At 49.9% G+C, this 25,063-nt stretch overlaps 1 protein-coding gene across 2 annotated transcripts; it reads left to right on the top strand.

The window, feature by feature from the left end:
• The first annotated feature begins 387 nt into the window (after positions 1–387).
• On the top strand, positions 388–19,401 carry AMZ1 (archaelysin family metallopeptidase 1). 2 transcript variants are annotated; one of them, XM_064153655.1, is made up of 7 exons: positions 388–532; positions 10,444–10,776; positions 11,716–11,883; positions 12,792–12,920; positions 13,032–13,177; positions 14,923–15,099; positions 18,690–19,401. In XM_064153655.1, the coding sequence occupies exons 2-7, from the start codon at positions 10,473–10,475 to the stop codon at positions 19,254–19,256; spliced, it is 1,491 nt and encodes a 496-aa protein (XP_064009725.1). In that variant the 5' UTR covers positions 388–532; positions 10,444–10,472; the 3' UTR covers positions 19,257–19,401. The 2 variants fall into 2 exon arrangements, with proteins under 2 accessions (XP_064009725.1, XP_064009726.1); XM_064153656.1 differs by having other exon boundaries at positions 388–566.
• The last annotated feature ends 5,662 nt before the right edge of the window (positions 19,402–25,063 follow it).

The raw sequence follows: 25,063 nt of genomic DNA, 5'->3' as shown, positions 1-25,063 counted from the left end.
CCCCTGGGGCTGCCGCTGCAACCTCTCAGATCCCAGATCCCCGATCCTCGGATCTGCCACCCTGACTCTGTGGCTGCCGCTGACCTCCTTCAGCCTTCGGAGCTGATTACCGGCTCTGCCATCCTGCCCTCGAAGCTGCCCCCCTCGCCCTTGAGGCTGCCCCCTGATTCCGGAGCTGCCCCTACCGGAGCTGCCGTTTTGCCTCCCCTGTCCCCGGCGCTGCCTCCCCGGCGCCGGGAGCTGCCCTCCCTGGGCAGCCTGGCCTCGGCGGCGCCCCCTGGCGGTTGCCCCGCGCACTGCGGGAGGCGGCTCTCGGCGGCGGCTCGGCGAATCCCGCGGGCTCCCGGCGGAGAGGCTGAGCCCCCCCTTTTGCTCCCCCTTTTTCTTCTTCCTCCTCCTCCTCCTCCTGCTCCTCCTGCCGCCGCCGCCGCCACTGCCACTGCCGGGCTCCGCTCCGCCTCGCCAGCCCCGAGCCGGGTGCCCCGGCCCTGCCGCACCTTGCCCGGCTTCCGCAGACCCTACCCGGCGGGCGGTGAGTCCTGTCCGCTCTCCCTGGGCAGCTGAGGGTAGGCACGGGTGGACACCAGGTATCCTTCCTTCGTCGCGGGGAGGGCACAGCCCAGCGCAGCGGGAGCAGGGGTGGGGGCCCAAGGTGCGGGGCGAGCGGGCTCGGGGCACCTCCCCGGGAGACGGTGGCCATGCCCGGGGCGTCCTCCGCCGCTGATGGCGGGTCCTGCCCGGGACAGCCCCTCAGCCGCGGTGCAGGGGATCGCGTCTGGGGCATCCTCCGACGGGGCTGAGGGGTCCTGGCCGAGGCATCCTTCAAAGACTGAAAGGGTCCTGCCCGGGCCATCCTCCACCTGGGCTAGGTGGTCCTGCCCAGGGAATCCTCCGCAGGAACTAGGGGTCCTGCCTGAGCATCATCCCCCGAGGGCGCTGAGCGGTGCTGCCCGGGGAATCCCTCACCAGGACTGGGGCTCTTGTCCCAGGACGCTCTGCTGGAGGGCCAGAGCCGTCCGTGGTGCACGCTGCTGGGGCTCGGGGCACTCTGCCCTGCGGTGTGAGGAGCCCAGGCTTGGTTCTTGTCACCGGGTGCTGGGGCACTTGGTCCTTCCCCACAACCCCACCCCGTGCAATCCCCACCCCAGGAATTGGCTTCAGCTGCCCCTTCTCCAAACCAGCAGTGACAGGGAGGGTTCAGATGTCCCAGGAGTGAGATCTGCTTCTGCAGTGTTTCCAGAACATGCAAACCTCTGCTCTGGTGCTTGGGGTACAGCTGGCTACTAAGAAATCTTGGGGTTGGGGTTCCTTGTTTTCTCTGTGTGTGTCCCTCAAGCCATACCGTTTTTCTGGCTCCTTGGCTGTGGTACTGCTGTGGAGCCCCCTCCTTCTCCTTGGCTAGAAAATGCACATAAAACCCCCCTACCTGGTGGCACCACTTAAAAAAGCACTTGATTGCTGGGGAGGAGGCACAGCATTACAGTGCATTTATACTGCATGATGAGCCACTTCTATAATGCCTGTGCTCGAGGCAGTATCTAACCACAGCCATACCCGTTTGGGCATCCATCTGTATGGAAAACACAGCCTCCTCCCTGGCTAACACCAGGGTTGTCTCACAGAAACCATTTAGTCTGTCTAGACAAGTATGATGAAGAACAAAGTACCTTGAGCTGTGAATGATCAGAGCTCAGGTACCTCTGCAGTGTTAGGTTTGTTGTACAGCACTGACAGGTGCTGCTTGGTGCTTTCGGGTCTTCGGGTAGCAAACACTCAAGAAGCAACTAAGAAGATTGTAGAGGTTTGATTCATGTAAGAGCAAAGGAAGAAGAATGCAGCCAGCCCTTCACCACACCTGTATTTGGGAGAGGACTTACAGAGAGTTTATGCAGACTAAAATGAATAGAGACAGCAGCGAAAATGATGAATAAATGGGTGGTGAAAGGGAAGTAAGGAGAAAAGCAGGTACCTTCAGCTTACTTTCTGGAGGGCTGCACAGAGAGATTCATGAATGTTCATCTGGCACTTAGAGAAGCTCAAATAAAAGGCACTTACAGCAAAAAAAAAAAAAAAAAGTAGCATTATGTATGAGCATAGAACAAACAAAATCCTTAGTGCAGAAGCCTGAAACTAGGCATAATGTATGCCCTTAATACTTATCCAAATGAAGAACAATGTATTGAAGAGAGTAAGCTTTAATGTAAACCGAATTCAGGGGCAACGTAGGTATGTCCATGTTTCTAAATACTTTGAACACTTAAGAGATGCTTCCATCTGTCTTTGTTTAATGACTCTTAGACATCCAGTCTTCAATCCTGCAAACCTTTCTGTGTATGACTTGTCCAACAGTCCAAGTAAACTAATGAGAAAGATTTATGTGAGGACAGACTTCCAGGACTGAGCTGTGTGGCAATAACATATCAATCACAGTTCCAAGATGACAGGTAGATTCCCCTCCCAGTAAATGCATCCGTGAATCCCTGAAGGTTTCCACAGTACCAGGAATGGCTCTGTTTGATACAGACCACACAAAGCATCTGTTTCTGAGTCACAAACACGTTCCAGAAACATTACACGTAAATAGTGCTGGGATCTGGCAGTATGTGAGATCAAGAGGTTTTATCTAACATTATGGTTTGGAAGACATGAAGATCTGGTTCAGTGTTTTGTGGCCATTCAATGTAAAGCACATAGAAGATGTTAACAGTTCATTTTGGGTGCAAAGATGAGGATGATCAGGTCCAGAGTGTGTTTTCTCTGTGAGTAAAAGAGATTGATTCTGAGAAGTGCTGAGCATCTTGAAATTCCCCCCCTCCCAGCCCTTGGGAGTTGCCTCATTTCAGGTGTGAACCTGACTACACAAATTTGGTCTGAACCCAGTGGTTGAGCTTATTCAGCAGGCAAATCCTGGCTCTGTGCAAGGGGCCAAGTTCAGGTGCTCAAGGAAGGAGCCAGACTAGGGAGAATTTTGTTTGGATGAGAGCTAAATGCTCCCACACCTTAGTGTCCTCTCTCCCTTCCATTGTGCTGGACTTCTTTACCTGCTAAGAGTTCACCTTCTCTGTCAAAACAAATCTCTTTCTATACATGTCAACAAATAAATTGAGAAAATGGCTCTCAAGCTGTCATCTTGTGTGACACTGGGGAGCAGGGACTGATCCTAGAGCAGCAGCAGCAGACACCAACTGCAGATCTCAGGAAAAGAGCTATTAAGCAACTAGGGCATGTGTTGATAATTAGTTACTGCTTGTTAATGTTTGCTCTGGGCTTTTCATTTCTGTTGCCTGGCTATGAATTTTCTGCACTATCACTGCTTGTTTACAGTACAGCACCCAACTTAAGCAATTAATCAGTTTTAAGAGACTCCACTAATGTCTCTCTGACGTCCAAAGAGGCCAGTTAAGTGGGTTTGCTTCTAAATACTTCACAAGAGCTGAGAGGGGAAGGAGATAGAACGAGAGCTTCTGTGCATCTACAGTGTATATGAGAGAGGCAGAGTTAGAAATGACTCACAAGCTGACTTGTAAAATAAACAACTTCAGGATGACCAGCTTGAAAACAAAACAAGACCCAAAACACAACCCCCAGACTATGATATTAGAGCCAAATTCCAGAAAATACCAAATACATCTATTATGTACTGAATGCCCTTCTCTAGACCTGTACAACATACATCATCTGCAGACAAGACCATTTCTATCCTGTCAGAATAACCTGAGTGAACTTGGACTGTATGATATTGCCTTGGCTTTTGGGGAATTACACTGCCAGCCCTGGGCATAGCTATCCAAGAATGCAATGTCAATATAATAGAGGGTAAATGACACAACTGTGAATTTCAAAAAGAATAATTCATAGGTAATTTTCAATTACAGAGAATAATTTATAGGTGCCTGATTAGCAAAGAGAATAATTTATGAGTCACCTGAATTGCATATATAGCACATTACAAGTTACTCTGTGAAAGGGAACGTGCTGACTGCTCAGCTGTCATGTGCTGGGACTGGAGTCTGGGAGCAATTCTTGTGAAAACACCCACCATGGAACATGATCCATCAAATCCCATAGTAAAAAGATCTGTGTGATACACCTAATGTGACCTAAAACCTCTAATGAAGCGAAACTACAAGTGGGTGGATTCAGACTGGAGGTTAGGAAGAAGTTCTTCACCATGAGTGTGGTAAGACACTGGAAGAGGTTGCCCAGGAAGGGTGGTAGAAGCCTCCTCACTGCAAGCTTTCAAGGCCAGGCTGGATGGGGCTCTGAGCAACCTGATCTAGTGTAAGGTGTCCCTGCCCATGGCAGGGGGGGTTGGAGCTATATGAAAGTAGAAAATCATAGAGTCGTAGAATCAATCAGGTTGGAAGAGACTTCCAAGATCATCCAGTCCAACCTAGCACCCAGCCCTAGCCAATCAACTAGACCATGGCACTAAGAACTGGCTGGATGGCAGAGCTCAGAGAGTGGTGGTGAATGGTGCCACATCCAGTTGGCAGCCAGTCACAAGTGGTGTTCCCCAAGGATCAGTGCTGGGCCCAGTCCTGTTCAATATCTTTATTGATGATCTGGACGAGGGGATTGAGTCCAGCATCAGTAAGTTTGCAGATGACACCAAGCTAGGAGCAGGAGTTGATCTGTTGGAAGGTAGGAGAGCCCTGCAGAGGGACCTGGACAGGCTGGATGGGTGGGCAGAGGCCAATGGGATGAGATTTAACAAGGCCAAGTGCAGGGTTCTGCACTTTGGCCACAATAACCCCAAGCAGCGCTATAGGCTGGGGACTGAGTGGCTGGAGAGCAGCCAGGAGGAAAGGGACCTGGGGGTACTGATAGACAGTAAGCTGAAGATAAACCAGCAGTGTGCCCAGGTGGCCAAGAGAGCCAATGGCATCCTGGCCTGCATCAGAAGCAGTGTGGCCAGTAGGACAAGGGAGGTTATTCTGTCCCTGTACTCAGCACTGCTCAGGCCACACCTTGAGTGCTGTGTCCAGTTCTGGGCTCCTCAATTCAAGAGAGATGTTGAGGTGCTGGAACATGTCCAGAGAAGGGCAACAAAGCTGGTGAGGGGCCAGGAGCACAAATCCTATGAGGAGAGGTTGAGGGAGCTGGGGTTGTTTAGCCTGGAGAAGAGGAGGCTCAGGGGTGATCTTATTACTGTCTACAACTACCTGAAGGGGCATTGTAGCCAGGTGGGGGGTGGCCTCTTCTCCCAGGCAACCAGCAATAGAACAAGGGGACACAGTCTCAAGTTGTGCCAGGGTAGGTCTAGGCTGGATATTAGGAAGAAGTTCTTCACAGAGAGAGTGATTTCCCATTGGAATGGGCTGTCCCTGGAGGTGGTGGAGGCACCGTCCCTGGGGGTCTTCAAGAAAAGACTGGATGAGGCACTTAGTGCCATGGTCTAGTTGACTGGATAGGGCTGGGTGCTAGGTTGGACTGGATGATCTTGGAGGTCTCTTCCAACCTGGTTGATTCTATGATTCTATGATTCTATGAAGTGCCTCATCCATGCTTTTCTTCAACACCTCCAGGGATGGCAGCTCTCTCTGGGAAGAATTTCCTCCTAACATCCAGCCTAGACCTCCCCCAGCACAGCTTGAGACTGTGTCCCCTTGTTCTGCTGCTGGGTGCCTGGCAGAAGAGACCAACCCCACGTGGCTACAGCCTCCCTTCAGGTAGTTGTAGGCAGCAATGAGGTCACCCCTGAGTCTGCAGGCTGCACACCCCCAGCTCCCTCAGCCTCTCCTCACAGGGCTGTGCTCCAGGCCCCTCACCAGCTTCGCTGCCCTTCTCTGGACATGTTCCAGTACCTCAACATCTCTCTTGAATTGAGGAGCCCAGAACTGGACACAGCACTCAAGGTGTGGCCTGACCAGTGTTGAGTACAAGGGAAGAATAAGCTCCCTTGTCCTGCTGGCCACACTGTTCCTGATGCAGGCCAGGATGCCATTGGCTCTCTTGGCCACCTGGGCACACTGCTGGCTCATGTTCAGCTACTCTCTACCAGCACCCCCAGGTCCCTTTCTTCCTGGCTGCTCTCCAGCCACTCTGTCCCCAAAATGTCCCATCAGTGAACACAGTGAGTGTCTCCACTTACAGAATGCTTTAAAAGTATGCTTTTGCTTAAGGCATTCCCTCCAGCACAACCTGTAGTTACTGGCCTTTGAACTCATAGACAGCTACTTTCTCCTCCCGGGGGCTCGCTCATCAAGTCCTACACTTGTTGTTAACACAGGGCCAGATCAGCTGCTTTTACATGCTGTCTCCATCCTATATACCTGAAGGGCAGAAGGATGCATTGGTGCTTCCACTTCCTCATCACCACCTTGGCATCTTAAAACCCAAGGGGGAAGAGAAATAGCCAACCTGAAGTGCCATTCCCTTTGGAGCACTGCATCAGGGAGTGAAACGAGGCACCCTTGACACAATAGCTCAAAAACTACAAGGCCCTTTTGCACTCCTTCAGTTAATGAAATGCTATATCCACACATTAGATGAAGCTCAAACAACATCCACTGCAGTTAATGGTGCAAAACAGCTGCTTTTGTAAGCTGCTGGAGTTGTCCATAGACATTTTCTGAAGCATTAATTTTCTCTGGTGATGCATTTTAGTAATAGCTTGCTAAAGAGAAGTGATTGTGTTGGATTTCAGAGTGTAACAAGTTGCTGCTCTTCTGTTGGAAGCAAACCCAGAGCCTTCAGGAGAAGGAGGCTCCAGGCTCTGTGATGCAAGTGAATTCCTGTGCTTGAGCTTTCAGATGGCTGAAGTGTAATCATGGAGGTCCTTGGGTATGGTGGATGTTCACAAAACACCCATGGTTGTAGCTGGGAATGTCTGGAGCTGGGTCAATGTCCCCTTTTAGGAAGCTTTGGGAAACAATGTATATCCCATAGCTTTGGGTGCAAGCTATACTCCTTGGGAGAGCCTGGGGCAACCCATGCTACCAGACTGTGCACCCATTGTATCTGCTGCTACATACATCCCATTCAGAAAAGACAAATCCATTCATTTTCTAACCACTCCTCCTCCCCCAGACCCATGCTCCACTTACTGTCAGGAAGTGCTGATGAAAGTGGCTTGTGCATCTCAGAAACCTTCTTGGATGAGATCACTCTCAACCTGGACCACGTGCAAAGCCTCTCTGTGATTTCCCTGGGAGCAACAGGCAGGCAGCAGCTCACAGCATCAGACCCTCAGTCATTTTAACGTTGCTAATAGTTTCTGAGTGTAAGTTCTGTATACAACTGAAAAAGTGATGCTTCTGTTTGAAGTTTGAAGTCTGAAGTCTGGGGGTACTGGCAGATAGCTGAAGATGAGCCAGCAGTGTGCCCAGGTGGCCAAGAGACACAATGGCATCCTGGCCTGGGTCAGGAACAGTGTGGCCAGTAGAAGGACAAGGGAGGTTATTTTGCCCCTGTACTCAACACTGCTCAGGCCACACCTTGAGTCCTGTGTCCAGTTCTGGGCTCCTCAATTCAAGAGAGATGTTGGGATACTGGAACATGTCCAGAGAAGGGTGACAAAGCTGGTGAGGGGCCTGGAGCCCCTGTGTGGAGAGGCTGAGGAAGCTGGGGGTGTGCATCCTGCAGAAGAGGAGGCTCAGGGCAGAGCTCATTGCTGTCTGCAACTGCCTGAAGGGAGGCTGTAGCCAGATGGGGGTTGGTCTCTTGTGCCAGGCAAGCAGCAACAGAACAAGGAGACACAGTCTCAAGCTGTGCTGGAGGAGGTCTAGGCTGGATGTTAGGAGGAAGTTGTTGGCAGAGAGAGTGATTGGCATTGGAATGGGCTGCCCAGGGAGGTGGTGGAGTCACTGTCCCCGGAGGTGTGCCTGGATGAGGCACTTAGTGCCATGGTCTAGTTGATTGGGCAGGGCTGGGTGCTAGGTTGGACTGGATGAGCTTGGAGGTCTCTTCCAACCTGGTTGATTCTATAATTCTAAGTTTGTGCACAACAAGTGGAATCTTGCCCTTAGGAAAAGGCAAAACTCCTGACGACCTGGTGGGGTCAGACTCTCACTTCATCCTCCCAAATCTGAAGCAAGCCAGAAAGGTAGAGATTTGGGTGAGGAAGTGGAAGACAACCTCACATAAACTCTTATTGCTACCTATGAAAATCAGCAGAAGCACCTTGAACGTTTTTAAAGGTAGTTCAGAAGTGGCTGAGAAAGCAGCACAGGCTTTATTTTGAAACTTTTCTTGGATCAGGGCCCTTGTACCTCTTCAGATCCCACCCTGCCGCCTGCTGTCAGCCTTTAATGCCGGTAAAAAACAAAGCTTGGAAAGAGCAAACTGCTTACCCACTCCCCCTCCTGGGCTGTATACCCTTAGCACCAAAACAAGATCACACAAAATCAGTCTTTTGAAGGACTGCTTCTACACACACATCTTCCCAAGGGTTAGATGCAAAGGAATCCAGTGTTCATTTTAATGGGCTGCTACTTCTCTCGTTCAGTGCAAACTACCAGAGCCTTCCCTGCACAACAGAGGAAGGACTCTGGCTCACGTTGGGGCTGTTTAGCAATACTGAAGTTTCTTGTTATAGTGCTCTCCTCAGGGGCCATTGAATGTCACTTACTCAACAGATCTAGGCCACAGACCTACTTAAAAGATACTCTTAACCTGTTCCTCCCCAAAATATTTCACTTCGGCTTTTTTTTCCCCCTCTCCTCCTGTGGTTAAATGATGTTGGTGGTGAATAATGGGGATAGTCTCAAGTTGTGCCACGGGAGGTCTAGGCTGGATGCTAGGAGGAAGTTCTTCCCAGAGAGAGGGATTTGCCATTGGAATGGGCTGCCCAGGAAGATGGTGGAGTTGCCATGTTCAAGCAAAGCCTGAGTGAGGCACTTAGTGCCATGGTCTAGTCAACAGCTGATATATTTGCTTCTCTACCCAGAAAGCTTGGTGGGGTTCTGTTCAGGTAGTATCAACTGGCCTAACAGAATCACAGAACTGTTGAGGTTAAAAGAGACCTTTGATATCAGCCAGTCCAACCACTCAGCTAGAGCTCACGATCCCACCAGAAGACAACAGTTACTCCTAGAAACCCTGTGCTTTTGTGCATTTTCATGCTGCTCTACACAGATGAACTTACTTGGGGGAGGCAACTGGAGTACTGCTCCAAAAGGCTCTAGCTGTTTGGCATGATCTCCTCACCAAAAATCAGTGCCTCTGGAAAAATTCAGACACAGGTTAGCTTTAAGGGTTGTACTTAATTTGTTTTTTCTTCCCTTTCCCCAATATGTCTACTGGAATCTCCATGAGTGCATAAGCTGCAGTGGGAAAAAAGTGCTTGGCTTCTGTAGTTTTGTATAATGCTGGCCTTAGAAAGGACCCAGAAGGGATCTTTTCTGCTGCAGACTTTCATTTTGATCATAGATCATAGAATCAACCAGGTTGGAAGAGACCTCTAAGATCATCCACTCCAACCTAGCACCCAGCTCTGTCCAGTCAGCTAGACCATGGCACTAAGTGCCTCACCCAGTCTTTGCTTGAACACCTCCACCACCTCCCTGGGCAGCCCATTCCAATGCCAATCACTCTCTCTGCCAACAACTTCCTCCTAACATCCAGCCCAGACCTCCCCCAGCACAGCTTGAGACCGTGTCCCCTTGTTCTGTTGCTGGTTGCCTGGGAGAAGAGACCAACCCCACCTGGCTACAGCCTCCCTTCAGGCAGTTGTAGACAGCAATGAGCTCTGCCCTGAGCCTCCTCTGCTGCAGGCTGCACACCCCCAGCTCCCTCAGCCTCTCCTCACAGGGCTCTGCTCCAGGCCCCTCACCAGGGTCCACCTGTGGATCAGGCTGGGAAAACCTTCCCACATCTTGCAGCCTGACAAGAGCACTGTGAGCTGGCAGATGTCCCAGGTCAATACCAAAGAGTGAGGACTAAAAGCTCCTAGAGCAAATAGTCGATAGGGAGGAGCTGCTTTCACTGGTGTCAGGTAACTCAGAAGTTTTGCCTTCTGATAGACTGATAAATGCCAAGATCTACATCCTCTCTCTTGCCATGGACCTCTCTTGCCATGGACCTTTGAGAGTTCCAGGGAGTATTGTTTAGCCCAAGCAAAAAGGAGCAGCACCCTTGGACATCACACCAGGGCCAGTGCATCCAAGTGCACAATATGCAGAGGTATGTCTTGAGGACAGAGCACCAAAATTAATCAAACCCCAATAAAAATCAAATGATCTGATTTACTCTAGACACCTGGCAACTCTAACAGGGCTGTGCATTCTTGAGCACCATCTACTGGTACACTGTCCAGAGACCAGAGGTGTACACGCAGATGCAGTGCACCCTACAACAGCTCATGAAAATGCACAGCATCCTAGATAGCGTTCAGAGGCTCCCAGTCAAACCTTACAGCTGGGGTCTTGGTGCAAACTGCTCCGAGAGCAGTTTCGGGCCCCTCGTGAGGCCAGGTGCTGATGGCAGTGTCCCTTGCTGCAGGCAGTGCCCCAGCTGGTGGCCTCCCCGCGATGCTGCAGTGCAGACACGCTCAGGAATTCAGCTTCGGGCCGCGGGCTCTGAAGGATGCGCTCATCTCCACCAACCCAGCCCTGCAGGAGCTCTATGCCAAAGCTTTCTCCAGGGCGGAGAAGCTGTTCCTCTCCGAAGCCTACAACCCACAGAGAACGCTCTTCTGCACCCTGCTCATCCGCACGGCTTTCGACTGGCTCCTCAGCCACCCCGATGCCCCTGAGGACTTTGAGACCTTCTATCATGCCATGCTGAGGAGGAAGCAGAACTTCTACCGAAAGCACATTTACCTGCAACCTATAGGTAATGTGGGCATCTTCAGTGAGCAACCTGCAAAGATGTGGGAGGGAGGGAGGTGGTGCTAAATGTTACCTGAGGGGTGGTTGTGGCCAGGAGGAGGTTGCTCTCTTCTCTCAGGTGGCCAGCGCCAGAACAAGAGGACACAGCCTCAGGCTGCGCCAGGGGAGATTTAGGCTGGAGGTGAGGAGAAAGTTCTTCACTGAGAGAGTCATTGGACACTGGAATGGGCTGCCCGGGGAGGTGCTGGAGTCGCCGTCCCTGGAGCTGTTCAAGGCAGGATTGGACGTGGCACTTGGTGCCATGGTCTGGCCTTGAGCTCTGTGGTAAAGGGTTGGACTTGATGATCTGTGAGGTCTCTTCCAACCCTGATGATACTCTGATACTGTGATACTGTGTTAACATCCTCTCCTGAGGACTAACCAGCAAAATGCAACTGGCAGAGCAAAGATAAGTGTAGCACCAAAGGCTCTGACGTGCCCCCAGCCCAGAGTCACAAACCACGGTGACAACCATCAGTAGACCTGCCCTGCAAATAGTTTGTGTGCTCCTGGGTGAAGCTTGCTGTGAACACAGGGAGCTGTACATCCAGATGTATGTATTTGTAAAACCATGCAGATTCAAACAGCATTTCTGGAGCTCCATTCCTGATGGGACACCAACAACAGCCACTCATTCCCACACAGCTTAAACCCAAATCAACCCTCCTAGCACATCTGCTCTGCTAATGAGAGATTGTACTAACACCCTGAACCACCTCTCAGGAAGAGCCCACTCTTCTCCTCTATGTAGACATCTAGAGCTGTCCACCACCTTCCAGAGTAAGCAATTAGCCTCGGAACAAACCAGCCTTCCTCTGTTGCTCTGGCCAAGCCCCCCAAGCCCCTTCAGACCCTACAATTCACCCTGGCTCTAAGGAGCTGATAATAGAGCTTCTCTTCTTAGACTTAATTGAAGGTCCTGCTGGGCTGTCGCTGCTGGAGTCCCTCCAGAGCTGCGTCGAGTCTTTCTTCCTGGGTCTCCGTGTCAAGTGCCTTCCCTCCATCCCCGTCTCTTCCATTCACTGCTGCTACCGCCACAGCCGGGACTCGGACAAGGTGCAGCTTCACGCAGGTGAGGACCTGGGGGCAGGGAGCCCATAGAGACATCAGCTTGGCCCAGGGCATGAGCCCTGCCTTGGGAAATGCCTGACATAACCCTGCATTGCCTGAGCAGGGAGGGGATGAGGAAGGGAGTGAAAAGGGAGAAATCCTGTTCCCATGGAAAACCCATAACTCTGGGGCTGGAAACAGGGATAAAAAACAAAGTGACCTTCATCATATTTTCCTCTGCTGTTTGTATTTTTCAGTGCTGTTATGTTTAGGTCCAGCTCTGCAAAGTGATGTGATCAGCTCTGTGGCCAGGCACTGCTGATTTGGTGTAGCCTGAGTTCTCCCACCTCCTGTCCAAAGCCAAAGTCAATTAGTGGCCTGGGTGGTGCAGGTGGGGAGCTCCCTGGCCTTTCATCTAAGGAAATTTGGGTTCAAATGTCACAAAGGTCCCCAAGGAAATGGCTCTGTCAGCTGTCAAACTCCTGCTGCACAAACATCCACCCATAACGAGCTGCTTGCAGGTGCCATGGGCAGCATGAGCTCAGCACAGACCTAGAAATGCAGTGGGGCAGCTGCTCCAGCTCAGATCAGAATTGTCTGTAGGGAGATTCTTCTACTGTGATACTGTGATACTGTGATACTGTGATACTTCCAGGTGCTTACTTCCATGGGTTAGCACTGAATTCTGCCCTTAGCTCTGCCTCTGTTTAACTCTGTGCTCAGCCCCACTTCCAAAGTCAGGTCTATTCATACTCTTGAGGGGATGGGCTACAAAGACATGGCCTGTCCATCCAAGATCCCGAATCCAGCAGCTCTGCCTGTCTGTGGCTTGGATTACACCATCCTGCCAAGAAGCATCAGAAATTCTGGCTCCTGCAAGCTTCCCAGGGATACTTCATTTTAAGGAAGAGCTCTCTTGTATTTCTCCAGATGGGATCTTGAATTTCCTGAAGAACAACAAGCCCATGGATGCCTTGTGTGTCCTTGGACTCACTCTGCTGGACCTTTACCCGTGTGAGACCTGGAGCTTCACATTCAGCAAATTCCTGCCAGGACAAGGTGGGATTGATGTCCTGGGAGCTCCTAGAACAGCTTTCTTCTCACATTGCCTAAGGTGAGAGACAGTCATAAGAGAGCTGGTGCCTAACTTGTACACACCTCTCCTTACAGAAGTGGGGGTCTGCAGCTTTGCCAGATTTTCTGGTTGTAGCAGCTTGAATCCACTCACGCAGAAGGAAGAGTTATATGAAGTCAGCAAAGGAAGCAGAGACCGAACACTGCTGTTCAGTGCCCAAGAGGTGGTCCAGTGCTGCAAGGTAGGACCAGTGATCTCCCACATCCTGTACTTCCTGCCCTCTAGGGTTACATATTTCAGGCCTGGGCATAAATGGTCTCAACTTGTACCAAAGGATGTTTAGGTTGAATACTAGGAAAAATGTCTTCACTGAAAGAGATGTAAAGCATTGGAATAGGCTGCCCAGGGAGGTGGTTGCATCACTGCTCTTGAATCATAGAATGTCAAAGGCTGAAAGGCACCTCAAAAATAATCTGGTCCACCCCCCTGCCAGAGCAGGTCATACTGGAGTGCATCCAGATGTTTCTTGAATATCTCCAGAGAGGGAGACTCCACAACCTCCCTGGGCAGCCTGTTCCAGTGCTCTGTCACCCTCACAGGGAAAAAATTCCTCCACAGGTTCACATGGAACCTCCTATGCCTCAGCTTCCACCTTAAGGTAGTTAAAAGACAGAAAGCTGAGGGATGTGGTTTATTGGTGACTTGGCAGTCCTGGGTCAACAGTTGAACTTGCGGCTCTTGAAGGTCTTTTCTGACCAAAATGATTCTATGACCCATGTCTTAGTGCATAAATCTTCTCCCAGAAGACAGAATCACAGCTAAGTCTACACACATAATGCAGTCAGAAAGAGCTTGAGCATATGCACTGTGCAGACACCTCTTACTCCCCTTGCCTCTGGAGCAAACCACAGCAGCAGCTCATAGTGGAGCTACAGGATTTGCCTTATGTCCTAGAGCAACATAAAGACAAAAACCTGCACCCAGCTCCCAGGCTCATGCTTGGGTAATCTGTTTTGCTGGTCCTGCAATGCATGGGCAGTTGGCTTTCTTAGCTGATAAACTATTTGGAGGTTAAGCAGAGTATCTGGTGGAGCTGTGCTAACTAATGGCTGGCTGGGAATAGGTGACTGTGTCTGCCTAAGACATCACTGTCCTTAAGGGGAGCGGACTGCTTGCCTTGCTTACATGGATGAATGAGTGGATGGAGGAGGAACACACCCCAGACAAATTTGAACATCTATTTACATGTAGATGTCCTCAAACCCTATTAATCTCCAAGAAACTTTCTTCACAAGTACTCTCCTCACTCATCTCTGTCTCCCCTGTGCCAGCTCTGCTTCTTGTGCTACCTCCAAAGCTGGCCCACGTGGAGCAGCCACACCAACATCTTTGATACCATTGCTCTCTGCCTCCTCTTGTATTGGCTCAGGATTTTCTTGTCTGAGGTCTCTTCCTGTAATTTCAGATGTTAGGTAGCAATGGGAAAAGGAGAGGAATCCTCCATCCTTGCCCCAGTTGCCAAGTCCCAGAGCAGTCATGCTTGGCCAGCTGACTTCAGTTTAGTTTTCACTTTGGCACCAGAGTTAAGAGCTTTGGAAGGACTCAGTTCTGTTGTTGCCAATAACTTCTTCCAGATTTCTCACATGGACTGTGCTGCTCTTCTCAGACCCCCATGGGACTGGATTTTGACTCTTAAAAACCCCACCAAGCTCTCCCTGGGGAAGAGAGTGAAAGCAGCACTGCCCTATGACTCTGAATGTGCTGTCTACAGCTTCTTCCCACAGCTGCTTCTAAAAATCACAGCACTCCTCCTCCACCATACCAACAGGGATGTTGGGGCACCTGGGAAGAAGGGAGCCACATTCTCCTTTCCCCTTGGACAAAGCAGGGCTGAGCAACGAGTCGGTTAGAGCGAAGAGAAGGAAGAGGTGGGGCAGTGGAGGCAGGAATGACCTTACAGTGCTGTGGCTTTTGCTTTCCTGAAAGGTGACCTGTCACGAGATCTGCCACCTGATGGGGCTGGGGACCTGCCGCTGGCTGCAGTGCATCATGCAGGGGGCGCTGAGCCTCGACGAAGCCCTGCTGCGGCCCCTGGAGCCGTGTCCCATCTGCCTTCGCAAGCTGCAGCACGTCGTGGGCTTCAAACTCGTCGAGCGCTACAGGGTGAGAGAGAGATCCACTGCCCTTCCTGCAGCAAAGCAGCTCACCCCGACGCACAGCATGAAATGTGCTGGAGCAACGTGTTCAACACAGGTGCTCTCAGTGCCAGGCGCACTGGAAAGCTTACTCCTAACCAAGGAGGGGTTGCACACACCGTCTGGAGCAAAGGCAGCACTTCACACAAGCTTGAGGGCTTTTGGCTGTTCACAATAGGTTGACCCTCTTTTGCTAGTCTTAAAAGTGAGGTGGGAAGAGCAGGCAAATTTCAAGGCAGCGAGGCAGCGAGTTCCCACAGCTGTGCCCTCTGCCGTCTGCCACCACAATTTTCCGCTCCTCGCAGGCTGCTGCTACCCTAGAGAAATAGACCAAGTGCACACTTTGCTGTAGTCCCTGGTTTAAAGGTATGAGACAATATCCCCAAATCTTAACCCTTAGTAAGTGGAGGGTCTCAGGGTCATCTTTTGTCTCTTTCCTCCTACCCACAAATCTGCTAATGCTACATTGAGATGACATCATGAATAGTGCGAGGATGCCCTTAGCTCTAGAAAGGGTTTTCCACCTCTGCTGTCTGAAAAGCAGGATTCAGTAGCCAGCTGGCTAGCAGAAGAGCAGTAACATCACCGTTTTCTCTCAGCACCCTGTCTTCTCCTGGCTACAGTTCCTGACACACAGCATGTTCAGAGAGAGGATTTTCCATGGCTGCCTGTGGGTTACATCTGTAACGAGATACGTGCAGAAGGAGAAGGGAGATGCCTCTAGCTTCATTCAGTGTGGAATCAGTCACACAGCAAAGGATGTGGGAGAAAAAAAAGCAACCACATTTGTGTGGTTTTCCTGCCTGTCTGTGCATCTGCAGTGCTGTCAGACCCATCGCTGACTCTGTGGCTGCTCACTCTCTGCTTCTGTCTGAGAAGCACCTAAAATACCGAGACTAGGGGAGGAATAAATTCTGGTTTATTTAAGCCCCCAGCCTGTCAGCAGCCAGCTCTTGCTTTCTAGAAAAGAGCTGTCATCTGCATCAAGCTTTTCTGGAAGCATTTTTGCCATTACACCTGCAGTATTTACTGTCACTGGCTCAGCATTCCCCAGTGACATGGGACATAAGCCTGAAGAGAGAGCCCTCTTGCCAGATGTCACATCTGCATCCCTGCCAAGGAAAAACTCAGCTAGAGACAGTACATGCTGGTGTAAGAGTTGTGACACTCTCTGGAAGAGGCTTTGCTACAGCACTGAGAGGAAATATAAATGCCAGAAATTAATTAAATAGTTACAGACCCTGTCAGAAGAGAGCACAAAGCATTTGGAGACAATATCAGACAGCAAAGTTTTGAGAGGTTGTGGCTGGCCAAGTCCTGTCTCCAAGTCACATTTCCCCTTGGAAAACTAGCACGGATCCCCAGCTGCCACATAACAGCCCCAGACGCTCATAATGCCAGACAGGAAATGCCAGACACAAAGCTGCTCCTTGCCAGGAGCAGGTAATGCTGCTGGAGCCTGCAGCGAGGCACAGCTCTGGGCAGAAGAGCATGTGGGACAGGAAAGCAGGCCCTGTGCAGGAGGAGGAACCCTGCAATTTATTTATCAGAGTTGCACTCAATCACACTTCATTTTCTCATCACAGCTGCTTATTCCAGCATGACTCATTTTGCAAACTGAAAGCAAATCAATTCTCCTGGTGTTTCCCCACCTCAACCAATGTTTCCACCTGCTGCTTCTGCAGCATCTCAGGCTGCTCTGCACATAGTGCTTTAGTTTGTGGTGGCCTCACTGCAGAAGAAAACAGTGCTCAAGCTGCTCTTAGTGGTTGGGTCAGCAACATCCTCATTGTAGTGGTCAAGGCAGCATCTGCTCTTGAGTGCAAGGCAGCTGCTCTGCTGCTGGGGATAGCAACAGCACTGTGATTGAGGACGCTGGAAAAATTTCCAGTGCCAGATTTGGAGCACCTGGGGGTGTCAGACAGCAGGTTTCATTCTTGGTGGCTGTCTTGGGGAGGGCACACACTTCAAATGCTCCTGCCTACAGGTAAGCCAAAGCCAGGAAGACATTATTCTTTTCTGGCTAAATGTGAGAACCTCTCAGAGGACTGCAGCCCTGTAGACCCTTCTTAAATACGAATCAAGAAGCTACCCAGAGGGTGAGAGGCAGGAAAGATTTTTGGGTTCTGGTAGCAATCTTGAGTCAATCATCCCTTCCTTTTGCATTAAATAATCCAGGCAGACTGCTTGAACCTCCTCATCCTGCAGCTTTCTCTCTTGGGAATTGTGTGAAGGAAGAGTTGTGATTCCTTCCCAGCTTCACGACCCTTGGGAATTTTAAGAGACGTTATGGAATCAAGGATTGGTTGCAGCTTTCAAATAAGCTTTGCTGTCCCCTGCCCTTATCTGGCTCCTCTTACAGCTTCTGGTGCCTTCTTTGTTTTGAAAAGCCAGAGGGAAGGAAGGGCTGTTGGAGGTGGGATGAGGCAGGAGAAAAGTTGTCCCTTTACATTTTTTCTTGCCCCAGAGGGAGGGGGCAGGGTGGATTAGCTTAGCTGAAAGAGTCTATTTTATTCTTGTATGAAATTCTTCCCCGAGGCTTCATGCACAGACTGAAATGAGAAATGGGGCTGATTTCTCCCACCCACTCAATTTGAGCTCTTTATCCTTTCTGTCACTTGCCTGAAGAGAGCAATAGAGGAGGAAAGGGGGAGGGAGCAGCAGGACACTGTAGGAGCCTGAAGCTCTGGAAATCTGCCCGCTTCTCAAATCCCACAGCTGACCCTGAGCTGAGCACCTACAGACCCAGCATCTCAAGTTAATACTCTGTCATCCTTGTGTTTCCTAAAGCAGGACCTTGCAAAGGCATCAGCTGGGAGCTGCAGAAAGTAGAGATGAAGAAATAGCTTCTAAAGGTGTGAAAAAGCCAAACTCCACACACAGCCCCCCTCCTCCTCCCAGCACATGCCAACAAGGCAGACAAGGAGATCACCTTTTTCCAGGGGTGACTGGAGTACTGCGGTTCATTCCCTGAGGAATGTGCCAGAAGCAACCTGTTAGATGCCCCATTACAGCATTTCATATTGAAAAAGGAAATTGTCTCAGGCATTTTCCTTTCACAAATTCTTTCCTGAAGCCTGACCTTCCTACTCGTGCACTTCAGCTCAAGAGGGGAAGAGCTACTCTGAGGAATAAAAAACATGTTACCACAGGAGTTAGCAACATGATGAAACAGGATTCTTCTCCACTATCTCAGGAGCTCTTATAATAACACAGCTTCCTCTGGAGAGGCACTGGTTTGACTATAGAGACCACATCTGCTTAGCAGGGATTTGGTGCTGTTTTCTCCTACCATCTTCAATAACAGGGCAGATAAAGTCCACATCTGACTGGAGGTAGCTCTGCCAGACACTCACTCCAGGAGGCAGAAAGCTTCTGTCTTCATAGTGTAGCTAGGAGCTGTCTGAGCCCATTTCCACTAGAGAGAACATAGCATCTGAAGCTCAGCCACCCAAGAGAACCAGGCTTACCTGACAAATAGGCTTCTCTCTGCATGGCCAAGGTGTAACTGTTTTCTCTCATTCTTTAAAATGAAAGCTTTTTTCTCTTTCATTACAGAAGCTCTACGCTTGGACACAGACTGTACTGTCCACATGGCCAAGGCAAGAGTCAGCAGACCTGTCTGCCTCAGAGGACATCCTTCCGTTCAGCTCAGACTCCGGGATGTGCTGTGAGAACGACTCTGAGGCTGTCACCTCCTTGTCCGAGCCGCTGACACCAGACACTTGCAGCCAGGCCCTCTCCATCAGCCAGGAGCTGGAGCAGGATGAACATTCGTGTTCGCTGGTGGAGGTGCAGAGCCAGCCCCAGCTCGCCGGTCCCAAGCCCACAGATACCATTAAAGACTATGAGCTGTGGCTGGAAAGCTGCATCGCTGCCCTGGAGAGAAACGTCTCCGAGGAGGAACTGGCCCAGGTAGACAAGACTGTGGATGCTCTGGCCAAGTGGGAGATGTTCACGGGACAGCTGCCTGTTATGAAGAAGGACCTGCCCTTTGCTAGGGACAATGCTGGGCTACGGAAAGTTCTGGGAGACAAATTTTCCTCCCTGCGGAGAAAACTCAGCTCCAGGAAACTGTCCAAAGGGGAATCGTCCCCACATCGCTGGCGGTGGGAGGAGAACTAGGCTGGGTCTGCCTTGGGCTGGGCCAGCTTTGTTCGGTTATCTTAGTGCCCTGCCTCTGAGCTGTCCCAGCACAGGCTGCTGCTGTCCGAGAGAAACGACAACTCCTCACAGGAATAAAGGGGTTTCTTTTTTCTGGGCTTGGTAAGAGTTTTGATGTCACCATTCTTCTCTCAGGGATTTTCCTGTGCTGGCCTAAATGACAGCAGTGCTCCAAACCCCCATCAAGCCTTTTGTAGGCACTTGCATTTTCTTGCCATATTTCATTTGATCTGAAGTCAGTTAGGAAGAGGTCCATGCTAAACACTAAACATGTTCACACAGAAGCTTGGGCCATCTGAACAAACAGATGCAAATGAAACCAGGGCAGCTCTCCCACATACAGAGCTCTCCTTGGCTAAGCATTGCAGTCTGAAGCACAGATTCTATTTCTCCCTCTCCTCCCATGCCAAATGTTCATCTTTGTTCTAGTTGCTGCCCCATCAGCTGGAGGTTGCACAGGAGCACAGCAGAGGCTGATGGACTCACACTATGAGTAGGAGGGAGAGATGGAGGACAGGCACAGAGTCAGCAAGTAAAGCAGCAAGATCCCTGGCAGCTTGTCTGCCACAAAGGGCAGCGTTAGTATGACTGTCTTGGCGGACACTCAAGGGGATGTCCAGAGCTGCCTCACTTCAAACAAAGCCAGGCTCGGAGCCTTGAGCTGTAACCACTCACATCCTCTGTGGATTGGCACAGGATAGAAAACCTTGGAGAACATTCACAGACTCATTGATTATTAACTTAAAAGAGGGAACTGCACATGCATTCCTCTTTATCTGCCTTGAGAAGTTAATGCCTTGGCTCTTTCCCTCTTCTCTGCTCCATAAGTCACCCACTGAAAAGGAACGGGCACTGTGCTGGCACTAGGAGCCGCAGAGCCTGCCCTCCCATTGCTGGAGCATGCCGTTCCTCTTCAGCTATTTATAGCTGGAGCTCAAGAGGGTTTTTGAGCTCTGGAACAGCAGCATGCCAAGGAAAGGCTGACTCTCTCCATCCCCAGTTCACTCAGGCTGATAACGCCCACTGCGGCTTCATGGTCATGCTCCAGATTTCTCCTGTCTAAAAATATCAGCAGGTAGGACTGGGTCCAGTTCAGCTGGGAGAAGGGAAATGTTTCCCTCAGAGGAGCTAATAGCTTCAGATTTCCTAAACACTTGCCCTGTGCACTCTGAGTGCCTCTAATCCTGCCAGTGCATTTTCAGAGCAGGAAGGGAGCAGCAGGAGAGATTTACAGCTGCAGGTGAGTAGAAAAGATGATCTCGTCATAAATTCAGCCCAATTCCGGAAACTCAGCGACTTCATATCTGCATGATTCACACAAGGGAGCAAAAAGGGAGTTCTGGTTTCAGGGACCGGTGACGGCAATTCCTGGAAGCTCTCTTTCCAGGCTGTGCGGCTGCAGCGGGCGCAGGCTCGGCGCAGCAGGACCCCCGCTGCCGCCCTCTCCTGGCAGCCTCACTGCCCGAGGGGTTTCCATCCAAGACATTCTTCCCAGCAGCAGAATTTTTCCAAGCAAATCCTGCTTGAATTACAAATCCATCTACTGCCCCGTACTCACTCTCTAGTTGCCTTTGCAGATGTACTGTTTTAAGCAAGGGATGATTGGTTGGTTCAGCCTTGCTTGTTCTTCCTCTGCTCTGTACTGAATCATTAGGCTGAACTTCAGAAGCTTTCCAGAAAGAGGCCATCAAGTCAGGACAGTAACATTGCCTAGGGGAAAAGAGGCAGCTTTCTATCATAAAGTCCAACGACAACAGAGTGGCACAGAAACAAACAACTGCTGGCAGAAGTCACAGATGGGAAGCTCCCTACGTGCCACTTGGCTTGTAGACTCCACATTAGCTCTGTTGTGAAAGCGTCCATTTCTGCTGGAGCTGCTGCTTACCAACAACAAATATTTTTGACACCATCACTGACAGAACCACCACCTACCAGCTCAGCTTGTTCAGAAGTCCTCCAAGGAAGCTGTAAATGAGTGTGACAACTCAGAGCTTCACCTGCTTGCACGGATAGAGTCCAAAGGCAGGATGAAACTGTGCAGAGAATGGCAGAAAGTGGCTGAAGACAATTTTGAGCTCTTAATCAGCTAGAGAAGGTCCACACAACATTACAGTGCTGGTATGTGCTCATGTAAAGACAACCCCATGGAGGTGGCTGCTCTTCACATCAGCAAAGGTTTCCAGGGCTGCTGCTATAACATTACAGTACAACATTTTGTTCCCAGGGTCTGTAAGTGGCAGTCACACTTAAGAGATTCTGCACCCATCAGTGTAAGGACTGAAGGCAACCTGGGTCACAGAGGAATAAAAAGACTGGTTATGGTTACACAGAAGATCAAGGTTATAACCAGGACTAAAGCACAAAGGTGTAATTCCTACTCTTCTGAGCATAGTGGAGTTGTAGAGAGACAGAAAACAGGTGACAAAGGAATAAGTAGTAAAGCAAATTGAATGTAAAAGCCTCAATAAGATTTCTTGCATTTTAAACAGCAGGTTTCCAGGGAGATACTTCTACTTGGCAGGGTGTGGGAAAAGCAGCCTAACTTGCAGCTAATAAGCTGTGGAAGAGAAATACAGATGAGATATGTAAGAGTCATTTTAGAAGGGCAAGCTGCAAATGGACCATGAGCAAAAAGTAGCAGGGCACCCTGTGTAAAAATACACACGCAGAAATCTCTTGGAACCAAGATCAGAACTGGTTGTGAATAGTCCAGGAACAGTTTCACTGTACAGTAGGCAGGAGAACTTGGGGTGTCTGTTGTGCAGCACTTCAGTATGCTGAGCCTTCTGCAGGAAGACAGGTGGTTAAAGGAACTTGGGCATCCAGATGAAAAAGGAGACAAGTCCCAAAGGGTGAGAACATCCACAGCTTGCCACAGAGTTCTGCTGGGCACAGCTCTGGGGCTTTGGCTGGCAGCCTCTCTCTGCACTCCTGGGGATGGCAGCACATTCTCTTCTCTGCATTATGACCCGCAGGTGCCTTTTCGTGCCAGGTAGAGGATATAGAAATGAACTCTGCACAAAGGCTGCCCTTCAGCAGATGCCCCAACAGAGCCAGGTAATTCCTTCCCAAAGCTGCTGTTATCTCTCCTTGCAACAATCTCGCAACACAGATCCACACTAGACTCATCTGGTTCAGAACTTCTTCCAAACCACATCGTCCTGTGCCTACCTAGAGCATCCTCCATGATCAAAGTAACCAGTCATAAACTTTCTACCCCAAGTTCAAGGATGCATGTTTTGAAGCAACTTCTAAAGCCTGTAATCTCGAACAGCACAGAAAACAGTCTTTTAATAGCTTTACGAGCTCATAAAGACAAATATCTTCTCCCAAGAATAAACAGGCAGAGCATTCCACTCCTGCTCTTAAAACAAGAAGTTTCTCTCATTGAAGGGAGTGGGGGTCCAGTGCAACACTCCAGGGAAAATAAAAATCCATGCTAGTTAGGGGTGGACTTGCCTATGACAGCCTGCAGGTTGTTGCCTGCCACAGGATCATAGGATGTCAGGGGTTGGAAGGGACCCAAAGAGATAATTGAATCCAACCCCCCTGCCAGAGCAGGACCATACAGTCTAGCTCAGGTCACACAGGAACACATCCAGCCAGATCATGAAAGGCTCCAGAGATGGAGACTCCACGACCTCTCTGGGAAGCCTGTGCCAGTGCTCTGGGACACTTACAGCAAAGAAGTTCCCCCTTGTGTTGAGGTGGAGCCTCCTGTGCTGCAGCTTCCATCCATTGCTCTTCGCCCTATCCCAGGGAGCAAGTGAGCAGAGCCTGTCCCCCCATCTCTTGACCCCCAGTCCTCAGATATTTATAAACACTCATCAAATCCTTTCTCAGTCTTCTCCAGACTAAATACCCCAGGTCCCCTCATCCTCTCCCCATCAAGCAGTGTTCCAGTCCCCTAATCATCCTCATAGCCCTCCACTGGACCCTCTCCAGCAGATCCCTGTCTCCAAAACTGAACACAGTACTGAAGATGGCAGCTTGCTGGCTTCTCCCCTCTCCTACCAGGAGAAAGCAGTGCCTTCCACAGATGCTTCATTAGCAGTATCCAGAACTTGCTGATTAAATGGTGGATGTGGCTACCTCCTTCCACTAAAAATGGTACTTCTAACTGTTTCTGCTGTGCAAAACTGAGGCTTTAGAGGAAAGCCACTTTCTATAAAATCCCCTGAATGCTCTTCCTAATAACTCTTCCTCCCTTAACACCATGTAGCTTCTGAGGATGCTGGTCAGCCTTGTGGACAGTGACAAGAAATGCACTGATTTTTGTTAGCAATGGAATAATCTTCCTTCCAGGTCTGTATAGCATGATGGGACATCAGACAAGCTAGAAACAACAGGATTTCTCTCCTCAAAGAGCTGCAAAGGATACTTGGATATTACTATAGGCACCCCAAACCTTACTGCTTGTACATTTCAGCAAAAATACTTTGCATTTTAGAGAAGCCTCTCCCTAGGGAAGTCACCAGATTTTCCCTTTTATCCTTGGCATGCTGGATTACTGAAATTGCAGGGCAGATCTCTAGTAGGCAGCCGTGCTGATCCGGGGAAGAGAATTCAAAGCTGATAGAGCCAGCTCAGGCTCTCCCTGGGGTACAAGCATTCAGCAGCACTGAACTGACAAACCTCCCTGCAGAACCAACTGCCTCAGCCTATGCTCTTATGAGGCCAGCCTTGTGCAGCTGAGCTGTGAGAGAGACATCTCTGCTGTATGGAGAGTCTGAGATAGAGAAATATTGGCAAGTACAGGGAAATGGTGGCACTAAGATAGTCTGATTCAAGCCTCCCACTGTGTGTTCCACATGAAAACGTAAATCTCATTGAAGTTGGTACAGTTTAAGCACCTGCTCACAACTACTGAGTAGGGAAGGACTGAGCTCTGGTGGGCACCCCAGTGAGAACCCATTTCTTGTTTCGATTAAAGCTTGGGGAGGTTCAGCAATTCAGCCACCAGAGAAACTCAATCAGGACAAACCAATCAAACCCCACCCAGCTTTAGAGCAAGCCAAAGTGACAGCTTAAACCAACTTCCTTCCCTGCCTGTTGGTCAAGTGTCTCAACAGCTCAGCACAGCCCATGTCATACACCAATATGCTCCAGCAGATACTGCCAGAAAGCTCTTCCTTGCCTCAGTGAGAAGCCTTTAACTTCTTTTATATGCTACCTTGTAGGGCTGTAACTCATAGGGATAGCTTAGCCCAGAAAAAGACTAATTTGCTTTTGCAGAGCTGACCAAAGAGATCACTTGGAGCCACTGATGTTGCCAAGAGCTTTTCACATTAGAAACCTGACCACACCTGGAAACATCCTATTAATGCATACTGAATTAGCAATTCATTTGCCCTCATTTTCAGAGATGCTGAACACTGAAAGGACACCTTGTTACCTGAAAATGCTCAGCACCTCCAGGGAAAAAGAGTCAACCATTCCTAGAAGCTGGATGTAGCTAAGGACTCAACATTTCCAATGATAAGGACAAACAATGTTCCATGAAGTGTCTCCAGTTGTGTACTCACCAATGTAACTGATTCAGCATTAACAGCAATGATTGAGACTTGACACAAAAACCTGCCAGATGTGACCATTAAGTACAAATGAGGAAAGGTTAACAGAAGAACAAGAGCTTCAGTTCTGGCAGAATTATTTAATGCCATGAGACAGGGATACCACCAATGACTCTCCAAAGGTCAGTGGTTCTGTACTGCCTAACAAGATACCATGGAACACAACTTAGTCCAACAGAAAGGACTGGCACTGGA

The sequence above is a fragment of the Pogoniulus pusillus genome, chromosome 13 (genome assembly GCF_015220805.1).
Source record: "Pogoniulus pusillus isolate bPogPus1 chromosome 13, bPogPus1.pri, whole genome shotgun sequence".
Taxonomy (NCBI): Eukaryota; Metazoa; Chordata; class Aves; order Piciformes; family Lybiidae; genus Pogoniulus; species Pogoniulus pusillus.
The sequence above is the reverse complement of the archived record's forward strand: the minus strand, read 5'-3'. Positions and strand labels throughout refer to the sequence as shown.